The sequence below is a fragment of the Ictidomys tridecemlineatus genome, chromosome 11 (genome assembly GCF_052094955.1).
Source record: "Ictidomys tridecemlineatus isolate mIctTri1 chromosome 11, mIctTri1.hap1, whole genome shotgun sequence".
NCBI lineage: Eukaryota > Metazoa > Chordata > Mammalia > Rodentia > Sciuridae > Ictidomys > Ictidomys tridecemlineatus.
The window spans coordinates 126,139,914-126,159,368 of NC_135487.1; the positions used below are offsets into that span (position 1 = coordinate 126,139,914).

Below are 19,455 nucleotides of genomic sequence, written 5' to 3' on the forward strand. Positions count from 1 at the left end.
CTGTCCCTGTCTGTCTGTCTGGCCTTGCTGTCTCTGGGCGTCTCCACATCTCTCAGTTTTACTAGATCTTACTGACACTTGGGGAAATTAGTAAGCATTGCACACGTTGGTGCATGTGGTGTGAGAGGGCACAGAGGAGCGTGAAGTCATAGGAGCGTCCACATGTGTGTGCATTTGTGCCTGAGTGTGGCTGGGTGCCAGGATCTGCAGAAATGACTCATCCGCATCAAGACTGACCACATCCTGACACACACTTGACCAAAGGCACAATTCTGTGTTCTGTGATGAGGACCACGGAAGAGCTTACACACACACACACACACACACACACACACACACACACACACACACACACACACACAGTCATTCTCCAGTTCTCACAATGACCTCATCAACTCAATCTCAGCTGACTCACAGTCCCCAGCCCTGGCCGGAAGCCTTACCCTCCGCAGCCAACTACCCGCCTCCCCCGCCCCGGAAGAATCGGAAAGAAAGTCCGCAGCGCCCCCTGGCGGCCTCCTGGGACTCTTCACACATCTCCTGCCTTTGTCCATTTACGCATGCGCACACGGCTCTCTCGGAGCATTCGCAGCGCCCTCTGCAGTCCACACCGGTTAGTACGCAGAATCCTGCCCAGGCTCTTCACCTTGGTCTCCTAGTTCCTGCATCTGTGTCTTCCCGGCTGGAGCAAGCCTTCCTGCCATTTCACCTCCACTTCACCTCACTCACACCGCCCCCCACCCCAGAGTAGCCCCAGAAGCTGCCTTCCTCTCCGGGACCTCAGCTCGTCCTCCTCCCGACTGAACCAAACATCCTCATTCTGAGCCACTCCTGCTGTCCCCACCCCTTTGGCTTCTTTCATTGAATGTTTGCTGGGCATCTAGTCTGTGCCTGGCACTGTTCTGCCCTTGACATGGCGGGGACCTCGCCAACCTCTAGAAGCGAATGCCCGGATGCTCTAGTCTCTGAGCCCTGCCCCCCCAGCCCCCCACAAAGCAGCATCAGCACTTCTTGGGGCTAAGCACATCTTTATTTTCCGTTGGCTTTACAGGTATTCCATCCTGCAAATCCATTTCCTTGGAAAATCAAGACTGAGTGGGCACAGTGCCCTTTAGAAAAATGGAGGGGCCAGGGTAGCTGGCAGGGAGAGGGCCGCTGAGGCACTTAGGGACTGACCCGTTGCCCTGAGGGGGAAACCTGAAGCCCAGGCCCATCTTGCTGGGGAAGAGGGCCTGGGCTGGGCTGGAGGCCCCCAGGTATTTCCCAGAAGCCTTTCAGGCTGTCACCTGGGCTCCAGCTCCACCCTCTCATGTTCACTTCCTGTGGCGGGAAGAGCTCAGGGCGCGAGGGACCTTGGAGGCCCGAGGGCAGTGCTGGGGACAGCAGCATTCAAGGCTTTCCCACTTGGGGACCCGGAGGAGGGCCGGAAGGGAGGGTCCACAGTGCCTTCCAGCGTCCTGGCAGGCTCCCTGGATGTCCTTCTGGGATCTTCACGGCATGCAGAGCCCGGGCCTGGGGACACACACACACACACTCAGCCTCCACCTGGGCTCCCCTTCCTTCCCAGCCCACCCTGGGTGTGGTGTTCCTGCTCCTGGGCCCTGTCCTCACCAATACTTGCCCCATTCACCCCTTAGGAGCACAGAGTGGCTGCTTGTGCCCAGGCACGACCCCTGCAGGGCATTCAGCCACTTCCCTCTACCACTGATCACCCAGGTGTCACTCCAGTTTACACAGCCAGCTGACCACCACGCAGAGCTGGGATTGGAGCCCAGGGCTTCTGTTGGCCATGTCCCCCACCAGCCTCCTGGCACTCACAGGCCTGCGGGGCACGCAGGAGATCTGAGGGGGCTCCCAGCGACCATTCTCCTGGCAGCGAATCAGTGGCTGGTTGCGCTGAGCCAGCCCCTCGCGGCACCGATAGCGCAGCACCGTGTCCACTTCGTAGCGCAGCCGTGGGCGGCCGAACACTTGAGCCAGGGGCAGCTCCGGAGGAGGCCCACAGGACACTGCATGGGGAGCACAGTTAGGCGTTAGGAAACTTGCTCTGTGGAGGAGGGTTCCCAGAATCCTGATAGGGAGAGGAAATGAGTGGCCACAGCATTACAAAACCACCAGGGTTTTTTTTGGTACCCGGGATTGAACCCAGGGGGGCTTAACCTCTGAGCCACATTCCCAGCCCTTTCAAAAAATATATTTTATTAAGAGACAGGGTCTCGCTGAGTTGCTCAGCACCTCGCTAAATTGCTGAGGCTGGCTTTGAACTCGAGATCCTCCTGCCTCAGCCTCCCCAGCGCTGGGATTACAGGCGTGCATGCCACCGCACCCAGCTCCCCTGGGGATTCCGAGTGGACTTCCGTAATTCATTATCCACCACATGGTCAGCCTCCTCTGGGTAGCTTTGTACCCTCCTTCCGTAAGCAATCCTTGGGACCCCCTGGGAAAAGAAAGGACACCCCTCCTGGAGGGCTTGGACCCTCCCTTGCCCATCCTCACCCAGGCCCATCTTGCAGGTGTAAGACAGGTGATAGTTGCAGGGCACATCACTCCATTGTCCCTCATCGTGCCACACCATGACCACGCAGTTTTCTCCAGACAGGAAGTAGCTGTCAGGCTGTCCAGGGTTCCAGTTCTCGTAGAGCTGGGGGGACGGAGGTGGGAAGAGCCACCGCACCGTGAGCACGGGGTGGGGGAGGGGCAGAGGACTGGGGAGGGTTGGGAGGGACCTCAGGGGAGGGGAGGCTAAGGGCCTGGGGGTTGGAGACACCCGAAGAGGGAATAAGGGGCTTTGGGAGAGGGAGAAGGGGAGCCAGAGAGAGGAGAGAGGGACCTAAGGAGGGGAGGGGGGCCCGGGAGAAGAGGGAGGGGGCCTGGGTAGGGAAAGGCCATCAGCAAAGGAAGGGGCGGAGGTGGGTGACTGCTGGCGAAGGCCAGGCGTGCTTTGAGGAATGAACCAGAGGGAGTGAGGGCCAGCTGAGGCCTCTCACCAGAGGGACGCCGTCCGACCACAGGAAGTCGCCTTCAATGGTCCTGTCATTGAGCCCGATCCACTGGTACTCCCGGTATCGATCTGGGGAAGAGCCGCCGGAGACGGGGCGTGCGGTGAGCGGCACTGCCAGCAGATGGCGCAGATTCCCTGTTACCGGGTGGCCTGCGGGGAGTCCTTGCAGAAATCCAAAACCCACGCCCTCCCCGGGTCTGGCTTTTTGTTCTGTACCCGGCGCTAAGGAACTCGCGTCCTGCGCAGCCTCTCTACCACCGAGCTGCATCCCCAGGCCCTCGCTATTTTCTTTTTTCTCTCTTTCGTGGGGATTGAACCCAAGGGCACTCTATCATGTACCTGTGAACTACAACACCAGCTCTTTTAATTTTTCATTTTGGGACAAGGTCTCTGTAAATTGCTGAGGCTGACCTCGAATCGGCGATCCTCCCGCCTCAGCCTCCTAAGTAGCTAAGATTACAGGCGTGGGCCACGGAGCCTGGCCTACCGCTGTTTTCTTTTTTGATCCCTCCAACCCCGGCACGAAGGCCAGAGTGGGGGGCAGAGAGCGGGGTGGGAGCTGATACAGCCGTAAGTTCCGGTGGAACCCCAGCCTTCCCCTCCCTAAAGCCCCCTGCCTACGCGTAGAGAGGGAAGGAGAGAGAAGGAAACCGTGAAGGAACACTGGCTGAATGAGGGCAGCCAAGTGATGAGGGTGTCAATCTCGAGTGTGTGCGAGGCGATGGCGAAGGTCCCCTCCCGCCCGGCCCCAGCCCACTGTTGATGAAGTCCTGCTCCTCGGGCGTGCTGATGCTGGCCAGGTGCGCGCCGTACATCCGGCACTGGGTCTCCGCCTCCTCCCAGCTCCTTCTCGTGGAGAAGTGCCTGTAGCAGGCGCCCTGGAAGGCGTCCCAGCCCGGGCTGCAGAAGCGGAGGCCTGGGGCACAGAGGGACAGACATCTTAGGCCGGAGGACCAGAATGCAGCGAGGTCAGATCTGCAGGCGAGGGACGCGCCTTCTCCCCGCGCCGCAGACCGCGAGGGGCGGGACCGAGGGACAGGAGGGCGGTGCCAAGAAGCTAGCTGGGAATGAGGGGGTCCTGGGCAGGGGTATCGGTGTCTTCTCCAAGAGACAGGGACCATGAGTGTCTGCAATGCTCCATCCTGGAGAATTCGGCTGTCCTCCCTTCCAAGGAGGAGGGCAGGTGGCGTGTACCGAAGGCCAGCAGTGTGCCTCCAAGAGCGACAAATGGAGAACAGGGCTCAGCAAAGTCGTGTCCCCAGGCCTAAAGCGGGGACTCATGGCCCAAACTCGCGCCCTCCCTCTGCCCTTCAGCACTAGCATATTGGGGCAGGGTCCAGGCTTCAGGTATGCCCCCCGCCTCCCTCAACACACTCACCAACATCGCACAGGTCCCCCCCATAGCCAGGCAAACACAGGCAGCGGACCCCCTCCTCCTCCTCCAAGCATGTCCCACCATTGTGGCAGGGGCTGGGGACACAGTCACCTGAGAGGGGGAAAGAAGTGAGGTGGGGGAGCAGGGGAGCACACCCATGCAGTCTGAGCCCTCTAGGGGAGGGTCCAGGGGGTCCCCCAATCTTGACCTTCCTGTCTTGGGAGTTGAACGTGGTCCCTGGAGCCAGCCTCTGGTCACAGCCCAGCTCTGAATCCTGGGGCTCTTCCTCCCCTTTCCTCCCGCCCTTCCCTGAGCTCATCACTGGCTCAGCCTGTGCAGGCCACTGTCATGCCCACCTATGTGGGCCCAGTCCACGAGGGCCCGAGGGGAAGTGGCCAGGAAGGCTCCAGAGTCACTATCGGGGGAAGATCCTGGGCCGTCAATTGTGCGACACTGGGCAGGTCACTTCCTGTCTCTAGGCCCCTTATCTTTGTGCCAGGCCCCAGCAGACTTCTGTATAGTCTAGGTGGGCCACTGAGTGGGACTGCAGAGACCACCAGCAGCAGTGGGTGTGGCCTCCCTGGACTGTCCCTGGCACCTGATATGGGTGTGGTCCAGGCGACTGCTGACCATTCTCCCTGATGTCCACTGGGCAGAACCTTCCAGCCCAGAAGTTGCCAGTAGAGATCCAGCCCACTCTCTGCCCTCACCACCCCCACCATCGTAGGCATCTTGGGCCAGAGGACCCCAAAACCCAGAGCGGCTAAGGCTGCCCACTGAAAGGGGCAGGACTAGGCAACCTCTTTGCCCCCCTTCTTGTCTCACCTAAGACTTTCCCCCCTTACCAGCCTCCACTTCGGGCCTTCTGTAGAGTCTCTAGCCTGACCCATCTCACCCCCTTTTCGGCTCCCCCTCTTCCAGGCAGTCCTCTTAGGCCAACATGCTGCCCTGAAGGCTTCCGGCTGGTTTGGGGACCTGGCCCCACTTGGCCAAGTCACCTGCCTTCTCTAACTCTCTAGATCCTGGGGTGCAAGGGGGCTGCTCTTAGGTCCAGTCCGGGTGCTGGCTACTGTCAGTTTCTACTCCTTTCTTCACAGGACCCAGGGGACGATGGTTCCACAGACCACCAGTGCTTGCATCCGTGACAGGAGGAAACCACACTGAAGCCCAGGCCCACAGTGCTTCACACTGACCGACCTGCGGTGTCCACTGCCTGGTGGGGTTCGGAGCAGGGACTGGGGAGAAGCTGGAGTTGATTCAAAGAATTATACTGGGATGACCTTGCCGTTTGGGGTAAAAATGAATCAGCTTTTCTAGCACCTCTCCCTCCCTGGTCTCCCCTCCTGCCAGTAGTTGCTGCCCAGCTGGTCACGCCGCCCCTCCCCCACAGGTGTTTCATTTCATCCACTAAGTGCCAGACCCAACAGAGAGGCATCCTGGCCACCCCGTGTGCCTCATGCTCTCCCGCTGCTCCTGCTCTCCTCTTGGCTTTCTGTCCAGCCTTCCAAGCTGGGGAACAGGACCATCTCTGGTCCTGCCCCACAGGCCACAGCTCCTAGCCCTGGCTGTGACTGCAGGACCTGAGCCTAGGGTACACACTAGGGTGAAAGGACGTGTTTTGGGGCTTTCTCTCCTTCCTCCCTCCCCCTCTTTGAGGCCAGCTACAGTATACGCCTGAAAGCTTTGCCTTTCCTCTTGTTGCAATAGCAGGTCTGGGGACCGCTTGCTCCCCCCTCTAGCTGGGGTAACTTAAGAAACTGAAGAGATCCCCCCCCACCGTGGTCTTTTCCCACCAAACCCTTTCCTTACCCTGCAGAGGGCCCAACTCCAGGGCCAGCTGAGCAGAAAGCCCACAGTTGAAATGGGTGAGCCTGGCTTCATGCTGGGGTCCTGAGCCCACCCTGGACCTTCTAGGAGGGGGGCCCGGTTCTGGCCCAGCCTTCTCCACGAGCCTGCACTGGGATCTGAACCTTCTGTGAGCAGGTGGGCTTCTCCCAGATCCCCGAACCTAACTTCTCGCTCCTTCTCCCTCCACATTCCTCCTCTAGCATCTTCGCCAGGAGGGGAGACTCTGAGACCCTCTGGGTTCGGGGAGGGGAAACCAGTCTTCCTGGGGGCAGGGGTGGTGATTAGTGCAGGGGTTAGTGGAGGGGAGGCGAGGGCAGCAGCTGGAGTTAGGCAGTGTCTCCTGCTGAGATGTGGGGGTGGGGATGAGGGGCCAGGGCGCCTGAAGGCCAAGGAGCTGGCCCTATGGTTTCTCCATCAATACAGGAGCCACCCAAGTGGACCAAAAATGAACAGAAATGCTCAACGCACTGCCCCAGGAGTGAGGGACCACAGCTCTCAGTCCCCCTGCAGATGGACAGCTGACCGCTTCTCTGGGGCAATGCGTACAGTCAAATCTGGGATGTCAGCGGGCAAGAGGGGGAGTGTAGACAGGTGTGAGGAGGAGCTGGGGGGGCAGCAAGGGGCGGTTAGACCATGAGGACAGGAAAGCCGGGAGCCGGAAGAAGAGACCAGGAGACACAGAGAGCATGGGGTGAAAAGGGTGGGCAGCTTCAGAGGGAGACAGGGGGCCACGGTTTGGTTACAAAGCAGTTTAATAGAGATTTATTTCCAAGGCTTGTTTTCCATGAAACAGTCGGAAAAAAAAAATACTTCACAGAAGTAGTCGCTTAAGGCTCTGTAGGGGGAAGGCTCTCCTGGACCCCAGAGGGCGAAGGGCAGGGATGGACTCCCAGGCTTCCCTGAGATCAGTGGGAGGTGACCAAAGGGGACAGCACGGGAAAGGGGTCGGGAGGGAGCAGAGGAAGACAGGCCTGACCCCAGAGAATGCCATGGGTGACCAGGGCATCCTGAAGAGGCATGAGGAGGTACTGCGGGGTCAGTGAGATGTGAGTCACAAGTAGAGGTCCCGAGGACAGAAGGGTCACGGGGGGTCAGCAGTGGGGCTGGGGTCACAGGTGAGAGCTGGGGTGGAAGTCACCAGGTGGGGTACCGAGATGGGAGACCCACAGGGAAGAGAACGAGGAGAGTCAGGACAGGAGAGTCAGGGACAAGGGGGACTAAAGGACCCCGGGTCGGGGGATCCCGAGCTGCAGGAGGGGGAAAGGGAGAATCAGGAGGAAGCTCGCGCCCTGGGCAGAGTTACCTGATGAGGGGGCCACGGCCACTCCGCCGCGGCTGGCGCTGTCAGTGGGCAGCACCGGCTGGGCCTGCACTGAGGTCCCTGCGGGGATGGTTCTCCCAGAGTCCTCTTCAGAGGGGGCTTCCAGCTCTCCGGTCCCCTCGGGGGCCTGTGTGGCTGGAGGCAGGGAGGTGGCATCCTCGGAGCTCCCTGTCTCTTCGCTCTCTCCTTGAGGGACCTCAGATAGCTCAGGACCCTCGATTTCCTCCCCAACCAGAGTGGAAGATGGTGGGGACGCCAGGGTCCCCTCCCTGGGAGTGGGCAGAGTCTCGGTAGGCGGTCCACGGGCCCTGGGAGGCCTGGGAGTTCCTGACTGTCCCTCGGGAGGTGGAGACGCTCCGGGCTGCAGGACTGCCCTTGCTGGCGGGGAGGCCTGGGACAGCGGGTCCTCGGCTTCGGGCTCCGTGGGGACAGGGCTGCTGAACTCGCTGGGCCATGCCCATAGGTCCTCGTCCTCCGCCACCTCCTCTTCCTCCTCCTCCTCTGCCTCTTCTTCGTCCTCGTATCTCTCTTCTTCCTCCAACATCTGGTCCTGGTCAGAGGACCCGGTGGGCGGTACGACGGATTGGGTTTCAAATTCTGGGCAAAGAACAGAGTTCAGCACCAGGGACAGCACCCCGCAGCCTTGTGGGAGGAAGGACGGGAGAGAAAAAAGGGGGGACTGGGGAAAGCGGGTTGGGGAGAGCCTGGCCTGGGAGGGCTGGTCTGTGTTCCACACAGGGGGACTTCAACCTGAGCTCCACTGTTGGGGCGTTTTTGTTTGTTTGGTTTTTGGTCCCTGGGATTGAACCCTGGGGCGTTTAACCCCCTGGGCCACATCCCAGCCCTGTTTTCCATTTCATTCAGTGACAGGGTCTCATGGAGTTGCTTAGGGCCTCACTAAGTTGCTGAGGCTGGCTTTGAACTTGCCATCCTCCTGCCTCAGCCTCCTGAGTCGCTGGGATCACAGGTGCACACCGCGTCCCCGGCTGTTGGAGCCATATTTAAGAAGGGCTGCGAGCTGTCAAGAGCTCAGGAAAACAGGGCGGTTATGTCCCCCTCTTCTAGTCTGTCAATCCTCTGTTTCGGGTAGGAAAGGCAAGGAGGGGCCAACGAAGGGACAACTCTCTTTCCCGGGGCAGCCCCTTAGTCCAGGCATCTCTAGCCCCAGAGAGTCGGGGGTGGAGTTGAGCAGAAAAGCAACATTCAGGAGAGGGACAGGGCAGGGACAGGGGAGAGGCCACGCACCACTAAGCCCAGAAAGGACAGGCCCAACTCATGGCAGCCGCGCCCCCAGCATCTACCTGGGCTGTGACCCTCTGCCCTCAGCCTCTCTGAGGTGGCAACATCTCCCCAGGGTTAGGGGACGTTTGAGTTACCTAGGAGGGTCCTGGGGGCCTCGGCCGGGTCCTCTGGAGTGGAGCTTCCGCCTCCTCCATCCTCCATGACGGGAATGGAGTAGATGGCTCCACGGGACTCACTCTCCACCGCCTCCGGAGGCAGCTGCAGTTCCTCCAGGGTCTCTGTCACTGTGACGATGGCCTCTAGTCCATCAGAGCCTGGGTCAGAGGCTGGGAGGGAGACCTCGGGCGTGGCAGAGGGCTGGGCAGCGTCTGGCAGGAGGAAAAGTCCAATGGATGACTGAACAGACCCTGGGCCCCCCAGGGTCGTGGTCTGCAGGCAAGGGCTCTGGGTTAGCCTGTCCGACACTCCGGGATTTTCTCAGCTCTCTCAAAAACTCTCCATGGAGGGTCCAAGGGGCAGCACCCACAACGTTGTCACCAATTCCCCAAGTGTTCATCAAGGGTGTCACGCTAAGCCTTCTCCTGGGCATGGAGGACACAGAGCAGAGTCAAATAGCAAGCTTCCTGCCCTCAAGGGGATTTATACTCTAGATACAGGCGAAAAACAGATACGCACAGTTATAATGAAACCATATAAAGGACAATTGAGCCGGACTAGAAGACAGTGATGGGAAGTTCTGTGCCAGAAAGACCCAGGTGAGAGCTGATCCCTTGAGTGAGGGGTTGGAGGTGGAAGAATGGATGAGAGGGTCTCAGCACCTTGAGACCCTAGTCTTGGATTAAGGTGCCAGTCATCTTAATTTTTTTTTTTTTTTTGTACTGGGGATTTAATCTCGGTGCTTTGCCACTGAGCCACATCCCCAGCCCTTTCTATTTTTTTTTTTTTTTGAGACAGAGTCTCACTAAGTTGCTTAGAGCCTTGCTAAGTTTCAAAGGCTGGCCTTAAACTTGAGATCCTCCTGCCTCAGCCTCCAGAGCTGCTGGGATTACAGGCATGACCCACCACGCCTGGTGGGATATTTGAAATGGATGGGGACAGGCTCCAACCCCCTGGTACCTGAGGAACACTTGACAGTCTCTACCTGAGGATCTGAGTGTTGAGACAAGAGGGCAAAGGAAGGGGCCATGTCCTTGGGGCACCTGCTGCTTTCAAGTATCCAGAGATTTGGGACGGATCACCTCATCCTCTGGGACGGGGACTGAGAGCAGAAAACGAAGGAAGCAAAGGGCCAAGAAAAGTCCTGAGGGCTGGTCTGTGTCCAGCCAGGTGGAAAAGGGACAGTGCGTCCCTGTCCTCGTCACCTGCCCCAGTGAGCCTGGCTCCACGGGACCAGGAAACCTGGTCTCTGGGGCCTGTGCTCCACCTGTAGTCTTCCTCCCTTCCTCCCTGCTCCTCCTCCTCCATCTCCTCCTCCTGCTTCTTCCTGGAGAGAGGTTCTGGCCTCATAACTGTGCCCAACTGTCCTCGAGGTCCTGCTTCCTGTGGGGGTGGGGATCCTCCATCCATCACTATCTGGTGGCTGCAGATCTGACACCTCTAAGCTGCGTTCTAGTTCTAGAACCCTTCTGGAGACCTGGGGTTAGCAGGAAGAACAGGAGCAGATGGTTTTCATTGGATGCAGAGGCTGTCAATCATCTCTGCTCTGCCAATAAGCAGAGGCCGATGTGAAACTGGAGGAGACAGGCCTGGACTAGTGTTGGGAAGGCGACGCCAATGGTGACCACTCCCTGGGGCCAGTAGCGGAGTGAGACCACACCAGGGGCAGCCCAGGAACTCGAGTCCTGGCTGAGAAACTGGGGACCAGGCCAAAGACCCAGGAGAAGGGCTTTGGCTGAAGCTGGGGCCGGACTTCCAGGCGGGCCCTGGTCCCCGAGGGCGGCCCCACTCTGTGGGCAGGGGCTCACCTCGGAAGCAGTAGACGTTGAAGCGGCTGTGCTGGTTGGGGAAGCCGGTCTGGTTGGGGAAGAGGAAGAGGGTCTTGACGCCGGGCAGGCCCCCGCCACAGCGCTGGCTGGGTGTGACGATGGGGTAGCGCACACTGCCGTCGGCCAGCCAGCCCGGGCTGCAGCGGTCCAGGCCACCATCCCAGGCCGCGTAGAGCTGGCCCGTGGTGGCGATCTGGGCGCCCCGCTCCCGGCAGTAGGCCCGCGCCTCCTCCAGCGTCAGCTTGTCTGGAGGGGCACCGAGGAAGAGTTCTCCTGGGGAGAAGAGGGGGCCGGTCACCGGCGGTCAGGGGACACTTCTACCCTGGACACTCACGGGACCCTGAGCAAGCTTCTCCGGGCTTCTGTCCCCTGGTGTGTGGTCAGCTGTCCCCCCTTAGAGGATCAAAGTCTGGCAGAACCTCACGATAGAGAGGAACCTGGCCCCACTTCCTCCTTCTGCGGACCGTCCTGCGCGGGGTCTATGATGACAGTTTACGAAGAGGGACACTGATGTCTCCTTACCCCGCCCCCCGCCTGCCTCCCAGCCTCGGGAAATGCATGAGGGACAATAAGGCCCTGTGAGGCGGCAGGGGGACCTATGGGCGGTGCTGGAGAAGGGGCTTGTCCCCTGGGAGGCCAGTTCCAATCACCGTTCAGGTCTTCCGCATAGCAGTAGACGTCGTAGAGGTCCTCCGGGTCCACCACTCCGTAGTTCCGGACCCCGGGGAAGCCGTCCATGTCTCCGTAGCAGGCCTCGCGGGGGGTCTGGATGGGGTACCTGGGACGGGAGGGCAGAGGGTGAGCAGGTGCCTCTGCCCGGGAGCCAGCCTCCATGCGCCCTGCTCAACCCTGGCCCTCTCAGCGCAGGGCTGCCAGCCCAGCTCTGCAGGGAAGCAGGTCCTCTCCCGCCCTCCTCGACCAGCCTCCTTCCCCAGAGGCCAGGAGCCTGGTGCCTCCAGCCTCATGCAGAACCGGAGGCCACGGCCTGGGTCACAGCCCCCCCGCGCACCTCACGGTCTGGTCCGACAGCCAGCCAGCGTCACACTGCTCGTAGCCCCCCAGGTAGGCGGCGTAGAGCTGCTCCGGGGTGGCGATGCGGGCTCCAATTCGGGCACAGGCTTCCTGGGCCACGGCAAAGGAGAAAGCATAGCGGGCAGAGCCCTCCCGGTAGAGGAAGACGACCCCTGAGGGCAGAGAGGACCTGAGCCAAGTGATCACCCAGTACGCTGATCCCCATCCCCCAGCCTCCTTGTGCACCAGGGGTAAAATCCAAATTGCTCTCACTCTACAGCATGAGAAACTTAAGTTAGACTGTGGCCCCTTTTCCAACTCAGACTGCGGGCTCCCCAGAGCAGGAGTCTTTGCCTCCCTCCCTCCCGGATCCTCTGGGCGGCGCACTCTTACCTTTGACCTTGACCTCTACAGCGTCGCTGCTGTCGTCGATGCCGTGCTGGACCTCGCAGCGGTAGATGCCCGAGTCGTTGGGCCGCAGCTCGCTCAGCACCAGGGACACGTCGGTGAGCGACGCGGGGTAGGCGGGCAGCGCCACGCGGAACCGGTAGGCCTCGCTCACCTTGACGCGCAGCCCCCGCGCCACCAGCACCTCGGCCTCGCGGCCCCCGGACAGGAAGGTCCACTTGACCCGCGGGGACCCTGGCGCTGCCCTGCGGCTCGGCGGCCGCAGGTAGTGGACGTGGCACGGGATGGTGAGGTCGCCGCCCAGCACCCCCCGCAGCGGCGCGGAGCCCGCGATGCGCACGCGGAAGGCGCGGTCCTCTGTGGGCGGGAGGGATGCGGCGCTGGACTGGACCCTCGGCCACCGCCACCGCGCAGTCGCCACTCCGCCACCTGCAGTCCCTCCTCCACCCCAGCACCCCAGCCGGCTGGACCGGGTCCTGCTGCCCTGACTTTAGGTCCTCCAGGACCGTCCCCTAGGGTCCCCCGATGCCACCCCAGGGTCCTCACGCTGCACCCCAAGGTCCTCCAACCAGGACGCCTGGGGCCTTCAGCCTCCCAGACTCCCCAGCCTCTCCCCTTCAGGGTTAACTCCAATTCCGCTCCTTTCTGCCTCCAGATCCATTCATCCTGCCCTAGCCTCCCCCTCTGTCCTCCACTCAGAGGCCCTCAGCCTCGCCCTCGTGCTGCTTCCTAGCCCTGCCACCAACCAAGACACCCCTGTCTATCGTGGGACCCGCACCCTCTCCGCAGGCCCCCTATTTGACCTCCTCCCAACGCCCCCCAGGGCTGGAAGCAATTGTTAGGGTTGAAAAGAAACCAGCCTCTACCGCAGGGGACAGAGGGAAAGGACCCTGAGCAGGGATGCTCACCTGAGCTGTCCCCTTCCAGGACATCAGCGAGGGCTGCAGGGACCTGGGTCAGGGCCAGGGCTGTCAGCAGGCCTGCCAGGAGTGAGGCCATGCTGCAGGCTGGTGAAGATACTAGAGGAGGAAAGATGGAGTTAGACTTCAGGATGGACTTCCCTTGGCTGACTGCCACACCCAGCTCCGGAGGTAGACGGAGTCTGCAGCACCATCAACTCTGTGTCTGGTCCTTGTCCCCTTGCCAAGGGATTCCTCCTCAGAGCCAAGGTCTTCCTCCTAGTCAACACTGTGTGACCTGGGCCAGGTTCCTTGCTCTCTCTGGGCTTTTTTTCTTACTGTGAAAACAGCATTATTAACTCCCACTTCATAAGCTGCACTGAGCCTTGGGCTTTGTGAGAGCTTTACATTAAACAACCAGCATTGTCGGCCACGGTGGTGCAGGCCTAGAGTCCCAGCCACTTGGGAAGCCGGGGCGGGAAGACCACAAGTTCAAAGCCAGCCTCAGCAATTTAGAGAGGCCCTGTCTCAAAATAATAAATAAAAAGGGGCTGGGGGGCCGGGGTTGTGTCTCAGTGGTGGAACACTTGCCTGGCATGTGTGAGGCACAGGGTTCCATTCTTAGCATCGCATATAAATATATGAATAAAATAAAGGTCCATCAACATCAAAAAATATATTTTAAAAAAAAGGGGCTGGGAATGTGGCTCAGTGGTTAAGCACCCCTGGGTTCAATCCCTGGTATCTGCACACCCCCCCAACAAAAACAGGTGGCACATGCTTGTAATCCCAGCCACTCAGGAGGCTGAGGCAGGAGGATCATGAGTTGTAAGCCAGCCTCAGCAACTTATCGAGGCCCTGAGCAACTCAGTGAGACATTGTCTCTAAATAAAAAAATATAAAAATGGCTGAGGATGTGGCTCAATGGTTAAGTGCCCCTGGGCTCAATCCCCAGTACCAAGAACATAAAAGAACCCCTGTATCAATGCACAGCATGAGGCACACAGTAGGAGATTAGTAAATGCTTATAACAGTTGGCCTTCCCTATCCGTGGGTTCCATATCTGTGCATTCTGCAGATCAAAATATTCAGGAAAACCTGTCTGCACTGAACACGTACACATCTTCTTGTCATTATCTCCTGAGCAGCGCAGTGTAATAATGACGGTTTCTGTTGAACTGGGAAGTGTAAGAAGTCCAGAGATGACTTAGAATCACAAGAGGTTGTGCACAGGTCATATGCACATAGTAGGCCCCTTTATATAAGGGACCTGAGCCTCTGCAGAGTTTGGTATTCATGGGGGGGGGGGAGGGGCTCCTAGAACCAATGCCCCCTCCCCCATTCTGGCAATAGTACTTAGAACTCCACCTGCCCTCCCGGTGCCACATGCCTTCCTTGAACCAGAGCCTCCTCTTCCCATAGGACCCCTCCAACCTTTCCTGCCCATTCCTTCCTCCCTGGGGACCATACCCACCTGGCCTCCTCCAGGAAGGCCTCCTGGCCTGAACCTGGGCAATGCACAAATTCTCCCCAGCCCAGCCCCTCCTCTTCCTCTGTGTGGGGGTTTTCCTTTTGGTTTTTGTGCAGGGGATTGAATCCAGGGCACTCCACCATGGAGCTAAGTGGTTGAGGGGTCTTGCTAAGTTGCCCAGGTTGGCCTCAAATTTTCGATCCTCCTGCCTCAGCCTCCTGAGCTCTTGGGATTCCAGGTGTGGGCCACCGTGTCCAGCCAGCCCCCTGTCCCCTGCCTCTGCTCTGCGCGCCTGTCACCCTCGGACCCCCCTTCCCCACCGCCCTCCCTCTTCCTCCCAGCCATTCCTTTCTGCCTGGCTCGGGCTTTCCCACCGGATCTCCCGGCTCACAAACCAGCTGGGACAAAGCCCCCGTCTCTGCCAGTCTGGACCCCATCCAGCCTCTCCTCCCCCACCCCACCTTTTGTGAAGGCTCCAGGCTGGGGGGAGGCTAAGGGGGGTGAGAATAAGAGGGAGCGAGCACCCCTTCCTACCCCTGGTGGTCAGACGCTCCGGAACTCAGAATCCTCTTCTAAATATCTCAAGTCTTCTGAGAGGTGGAGTGGGACACTGGGAAACGGAGACTGATGCCCAGAAAGGGACAGAGCTGCCCCTAGGTCCCCAGCAAAGACAAGCCGGGCACAGGCCAACGTGCCCTCAGGAGGGAAGGCTGGAGAGCTAGTGTCCAACATCAGCTTTAAGGGTCAAGCTAGACTTAGAAGAACATGGGGACCCGCGTTGGCCGTGGAAGAAGCTGATGATGCAGCAGGAGGGATGAAGGTTAGACTGCAGGCAGGACTCCTAGAGATCAGGCTTATTCTTACTGGCTACTCACGGCGCTCCTGGTACACTGAATGTTTAACCTCCATCTTCCCTGCCCTTTCAGGGTCTGCCTTCATACATGTCCTCTCCCTCCGGAGCCTGAACTGATGGGAAATTGTCCTCTCCTCCTGGATCCTCTCCTAGGCTCTCCTGCCTCTCCTCCACTTCAAGCTCTGAGCCGGTCCTACTCAGGGAGGAGAGGCAGGAGGCTCAGGGCCTCTGACAGGAGGAGGTTGCTGACAGGGCCAAGCAGGGGGTGCTGAGGCCAGCTCCGGGCTGGGGACCCTGGGCTGGAAGGGGGACTTTTTGGCGTGAGCGGCAGGGCTCACCGGTGCCAGGAGACCGTGTGCCCTGCGTCTGAGCTGGCTGGGCCCCTCTCTCTGGTGGAAGCGGAGCTGTTCACAGACCTCGGCTCTCTGACAGGCGCCCGGAAGGCCACCCTCCCCGCTCTGCCCGACAGGAGGACGAGGGAAGAGGCTCTGAGGTCAGGGAGGACCGTGGAGACCTGGAGGCCAACCCACCCCATCTCTAAGAGTGGGAGTCCCAAACCAGAGGGTCCAGTTCTTGGAGAGCGCCATCTCTCCTCTCCCCAGGGTCACCCGGGAGCCCTAGATTTGGATCCGGGCGTCCAGGGGCTGGGTCCCTCCCCCGCCCACACCACCCTCTCGCTCCAGCCTGAGTCTCTGCCCTTGTCTTATGTCCCAAGCTGTTCAGGAACTTTCCTCCTGTTACAGGTCATTGCTGTTGACCATGGACGTCCACCTCCTGCCCAGACCCGGTCCACAGGGAATCAGGAGCCCGCTGCACATGTGCCAACTTGCGCGTCCGGGCACGCGGGACACCCACCACCTGCATGCTGAGTGCCCACTGGGTGGCAGTCCAAGGTCTGCTCCAGAGGACCTGAGCCCCAGCCAGCAGGGTCAGTAGGGAGGCACGGAGGCCAGACCTCCACCTCAGCAGGAGGGAAGCTCTGGGTCACGCCTTAGTGACTGTCTGAGGAACAACTTGTGCATACACAATACCAGTGAGGCCCCGGGGCACGATCCTGTAAATGGCCCTATTTATTGCAAGAACAACTAATAATAGTGTGAGCCACATCCCCAGCCGAGCTGTTGCAGACCCTGTGAAGTCTGAGATGTGGGGGACACGTCCTCAGAGGCAAAGTCAGCTGTAACCACCCAGGCGCTGGGACCCTGTGGGAGGGCCTATTGGGAACACGGTTCACCGAGGAATGAACCCAGGAATGCATGACCACTGAGCCACCTCCCCAGCCCTTTTTGAGTTATTTTGAGACAGGATCTGGCTGAGTTGCTTAGAACCTCTCTGAGTTGCTGAGGCTGGCTTTGAACTCTCCATCCTCCTGCCTCAGCCTCCCCAGCCTCTGGGACTAGGGAACACGGTTTCTGGACCTGACTGGTATCAACTGCCATCTATGTGATGCAGATCCCGGTGCCAACAAAATCAACGTCCATCCCTTGCTGGTCCTGGGATTGGAGGAGGGTGTGGGAATACCTGGGGCAGGAAGCCTCCAGCCCCGGGCCGGTTAAGAAGGGAGGACGAGGAATCCCAGTCCCAGCCAACTGTTCCCAGGGTCCACAGGAACCAGGCCCCCTCCAACGGCCTCCGTGGATAACCTCTTTGTGCTTCCTTCAAGTAAGGAGGAGCCCAAGGTTCAAGGAGGTCGCCCAACTTGCCCAAGGTCACACAGCAAAGTAAGTGGCGGAGCTGGGAGTCCCGCTCCAGAGTGGGCGCCGCCACCACCCTGTGCTGCGCGCCCTGGGGAGGTTCCCAGAAGGCGGCCGCGGTTCCTCCCGGGGACCCACCGCTCCTGCGTCGCCCAGGGCCAGGTCGAAGTCCTCCCCGCCTGGAGGGGCGCGCATCGGGCAGCAGGACAGAGGGGCGCTCCCGTTGACCGGACCCGGGCTGCAGCCGGACCGCGAGCAGCCGAGTGCGCGGGTGTGCGCGGGTGTGTGCAGGTGCGCGGGTGTGCGGGTGCGCGTGTGCGCAGTGTGCAGTGCGCGCGCCCAGGCACCGCTCAGGGCTCCGGTGGCAGCAGGAGCCGGCGCCGGGACCGCTCCCCCGACCCCGCCGGGCGCCCGGGTCTGCGAGCCGCGGCCTCCGAGGCGGGGGCTCCGGGTGCGAGGCCGGAGGCCGGGGGGCGCCCCTCGCCTCGCCCTCCCACGCCCGGCGGCCAGGCTGCGGCGGCACTCACCTTCCTGGGGCCGGGTGCGGGCGGCACTGTCCAGCTCGCCGCCTCCTCCTGGGGCTCCGGGACCCACGGCCGGTCCTGCAGCCGGTGCGACTGCGGCGGGCACTGCGCGGGCGCGAGGGGAGGCCGGGCCTGCAGGACGCGCGGAAGAGGGCGCCGGCCTGCCGGGCGCCGCACAAAACCCCCTTTCTTCACCCCCCACCCGCCCTGCCCTTCCCTGGGGCCACCCCCCCGCCCCCTGTCCCGGAACGAGAGGGGCTCGGGGTGGTCACGGGACCCGCTGCCTTCTCTGCGTCGGTTCCCGGCGGCAGCGGAGAGGGCAAGGACAAGCGAAGTAGGACATCGTTCCGGGGATACGATGAGGACTTGGAGTAGGAAGGGAGGGCAGAAGGGGCGGGGAGGGAGCGCCAGAAGATGATGTTGTAGCTGGAGGGATGGAAGTTAGACAACTGGAGGGACTTCCCATTGGTCAAAGAAGGAAGAGGAGGGACTCAAACTTATTAGGGGAAAGGATGAAGGATCCTGGAAGGAGCGATACCCCGCCTCCCACCCCCAAAATGGGAAGCTGTCTTTTGGAGACAAGGATGAGGTGCAGATGACCGCGGCCGCCTCCCTGGGGGATGTTCTGATTGGGTTCTGACTCCCGCGGTGCTCCCACTGCCTGCCCAGAGGAGGAGCTGACTTTGCAGCTGGGGGGATGGAGGTTAGACAGCAGAATCACGGGTGAAGCAAAGCGAGTCAAGAAACCTCTAGCCGAGGGGGTGCCGGGGCACTCTGAGCCGGTGCCGCTGGTCATGCAAACCAATGTGCAGAGTCGCCGCGTTGCCGGGCGCCCAGGGCCTGCTGGCCAGGGCCGCGGCTGCTCCATGTGCGGCGGCTGCCAAGGGGTGGGCCTAGGCCCCAGCAGTTGTCAGGGCTCCGAAGCGGCCAGAATACCAATGACGCTCCCCTCCGCTTTCCCAGGCCCTCTGCTCGGCTCCTCTCTCCCTCCCCCTCCTGGGACCCAGGGACACCCCTGGCACGGTTGCTGGTGCCTGGATCCTCTCCTGGACAGGAGGGCAGCTTTGTGATCCCCGTAAAATGCAGCCACATCCTCAAAATATTGCAAGCCCAGTGGGGTGTCCACCGCAGGCACAGGCTCCCACGGGCCCTGGCTCCCCGGGGACTGCACCCCAAGTCCCTCCTGGGGGTTCTGGACAGCTCCCTACCAGAAGCCCACCCCCAACCCCACGGCCTGGGCTTGCACCCCGGGGCCAGGGGCTGAGTTCCCAGAGGCTTGAGGTGGAAGAAGAGTCCAGCCACTCCCCAGAGGTCCCTCTACTGTAGGGACAGAAAGGTCTGGGTGGCAGTGATCAGATCCCTCCGCAGGTGGCTCGCACAGATGCAAGACTGAAGGGCACAGGGCAAGGTGCCTCTGGAGGCCGGGGAGGAGGCGGCCTGGCTTTGTTCATTTCATTAAACACATATTAACTCAATATTAACTAAATGCCAGCTAGGAACCCACGTGGGCCAGGCACTGTTTAGGATCCAGGATTACAGCGCCCGGCCCCACTGTCCTGGAGAAGCTGAAGAGTTGGAGAGGTGGTACCTCTGGGGACGAGGCTGAGCAGTGCCTGGTGGCTCCAGGGCCTGTTTGCTCACCTCGACCTCCCGACTCAGGGCTGGAAGAGAGCCCCCGCCCTCAGGGGGGTATTGACAGGGTGGCCTGTGTCCCCTGCCCCCACAGGCTGGGGCTCGCCCCACCAGGGCTCCACAGACAGGGCTTCAGGCCAGCCAGCCTGAGCCAGGCCACCAAGTGGCTGACATTCAATCCCAGTGGCTGC

The 19,455-nt window shown here is 60.7% G+C and overlaps 1 protein-coding gene across 4 annotated transcripts; it reads right to left on the minus strand.

The window, feature by feature from the left end:
* Nucleotides 1-1,008: 1,008 nt before the first annotated feature.
* On the minus strand, nt 1,009-17,814 carry Bcan (brevican). 4 transcript variants are annotated; one of them, XM_078027364.1, is made up of 14 exons: nt 17,636-17,814; nt 13,100-13,210; nt 12,177-12,548; nt 11,782-11,956; nt 11,423-11,550; nt 10,752-11,045; nt 8,922-9,155; nt 7,528-8,142; nt 4,380-4,487; nt 3,759-3,917; nt 2,988-3,112; nt 2,497-2,641; nt 1,819-2,009; nt 1,009-1,512 (listed from the first exon to the last, which is right to left on the minus strand). In XM_078027364.1, the coding sequence occupies exons 2-14, from the start codon at nt 13,188-13,190 to the stop codon at nt 1,390-1,392; spliced, it is 2,760 nt and encodes a 919-aa protein (XP_077883490.1). In that variant the 5' UTR covers nt 13,191-13,210; nt 17,636-17,814; the 3' UTR covers nt 1,009-1,389. The 4 variants fall into 4 exon arrangements, with proteins under 4 accessions (XP_077883490.1, XP_077883491.1, XP_077883492.1 ...); XM_078027365.1 differs by having other exon boundaries at nt 2,988-3,070; nt 17,636-17,813; XM_078027366.1 differs by lacking the exon at nt 4,380-4,487.
* Between the last annotated feature and the right edge of the window lie 1,641 nt (nt 17,815-19,455).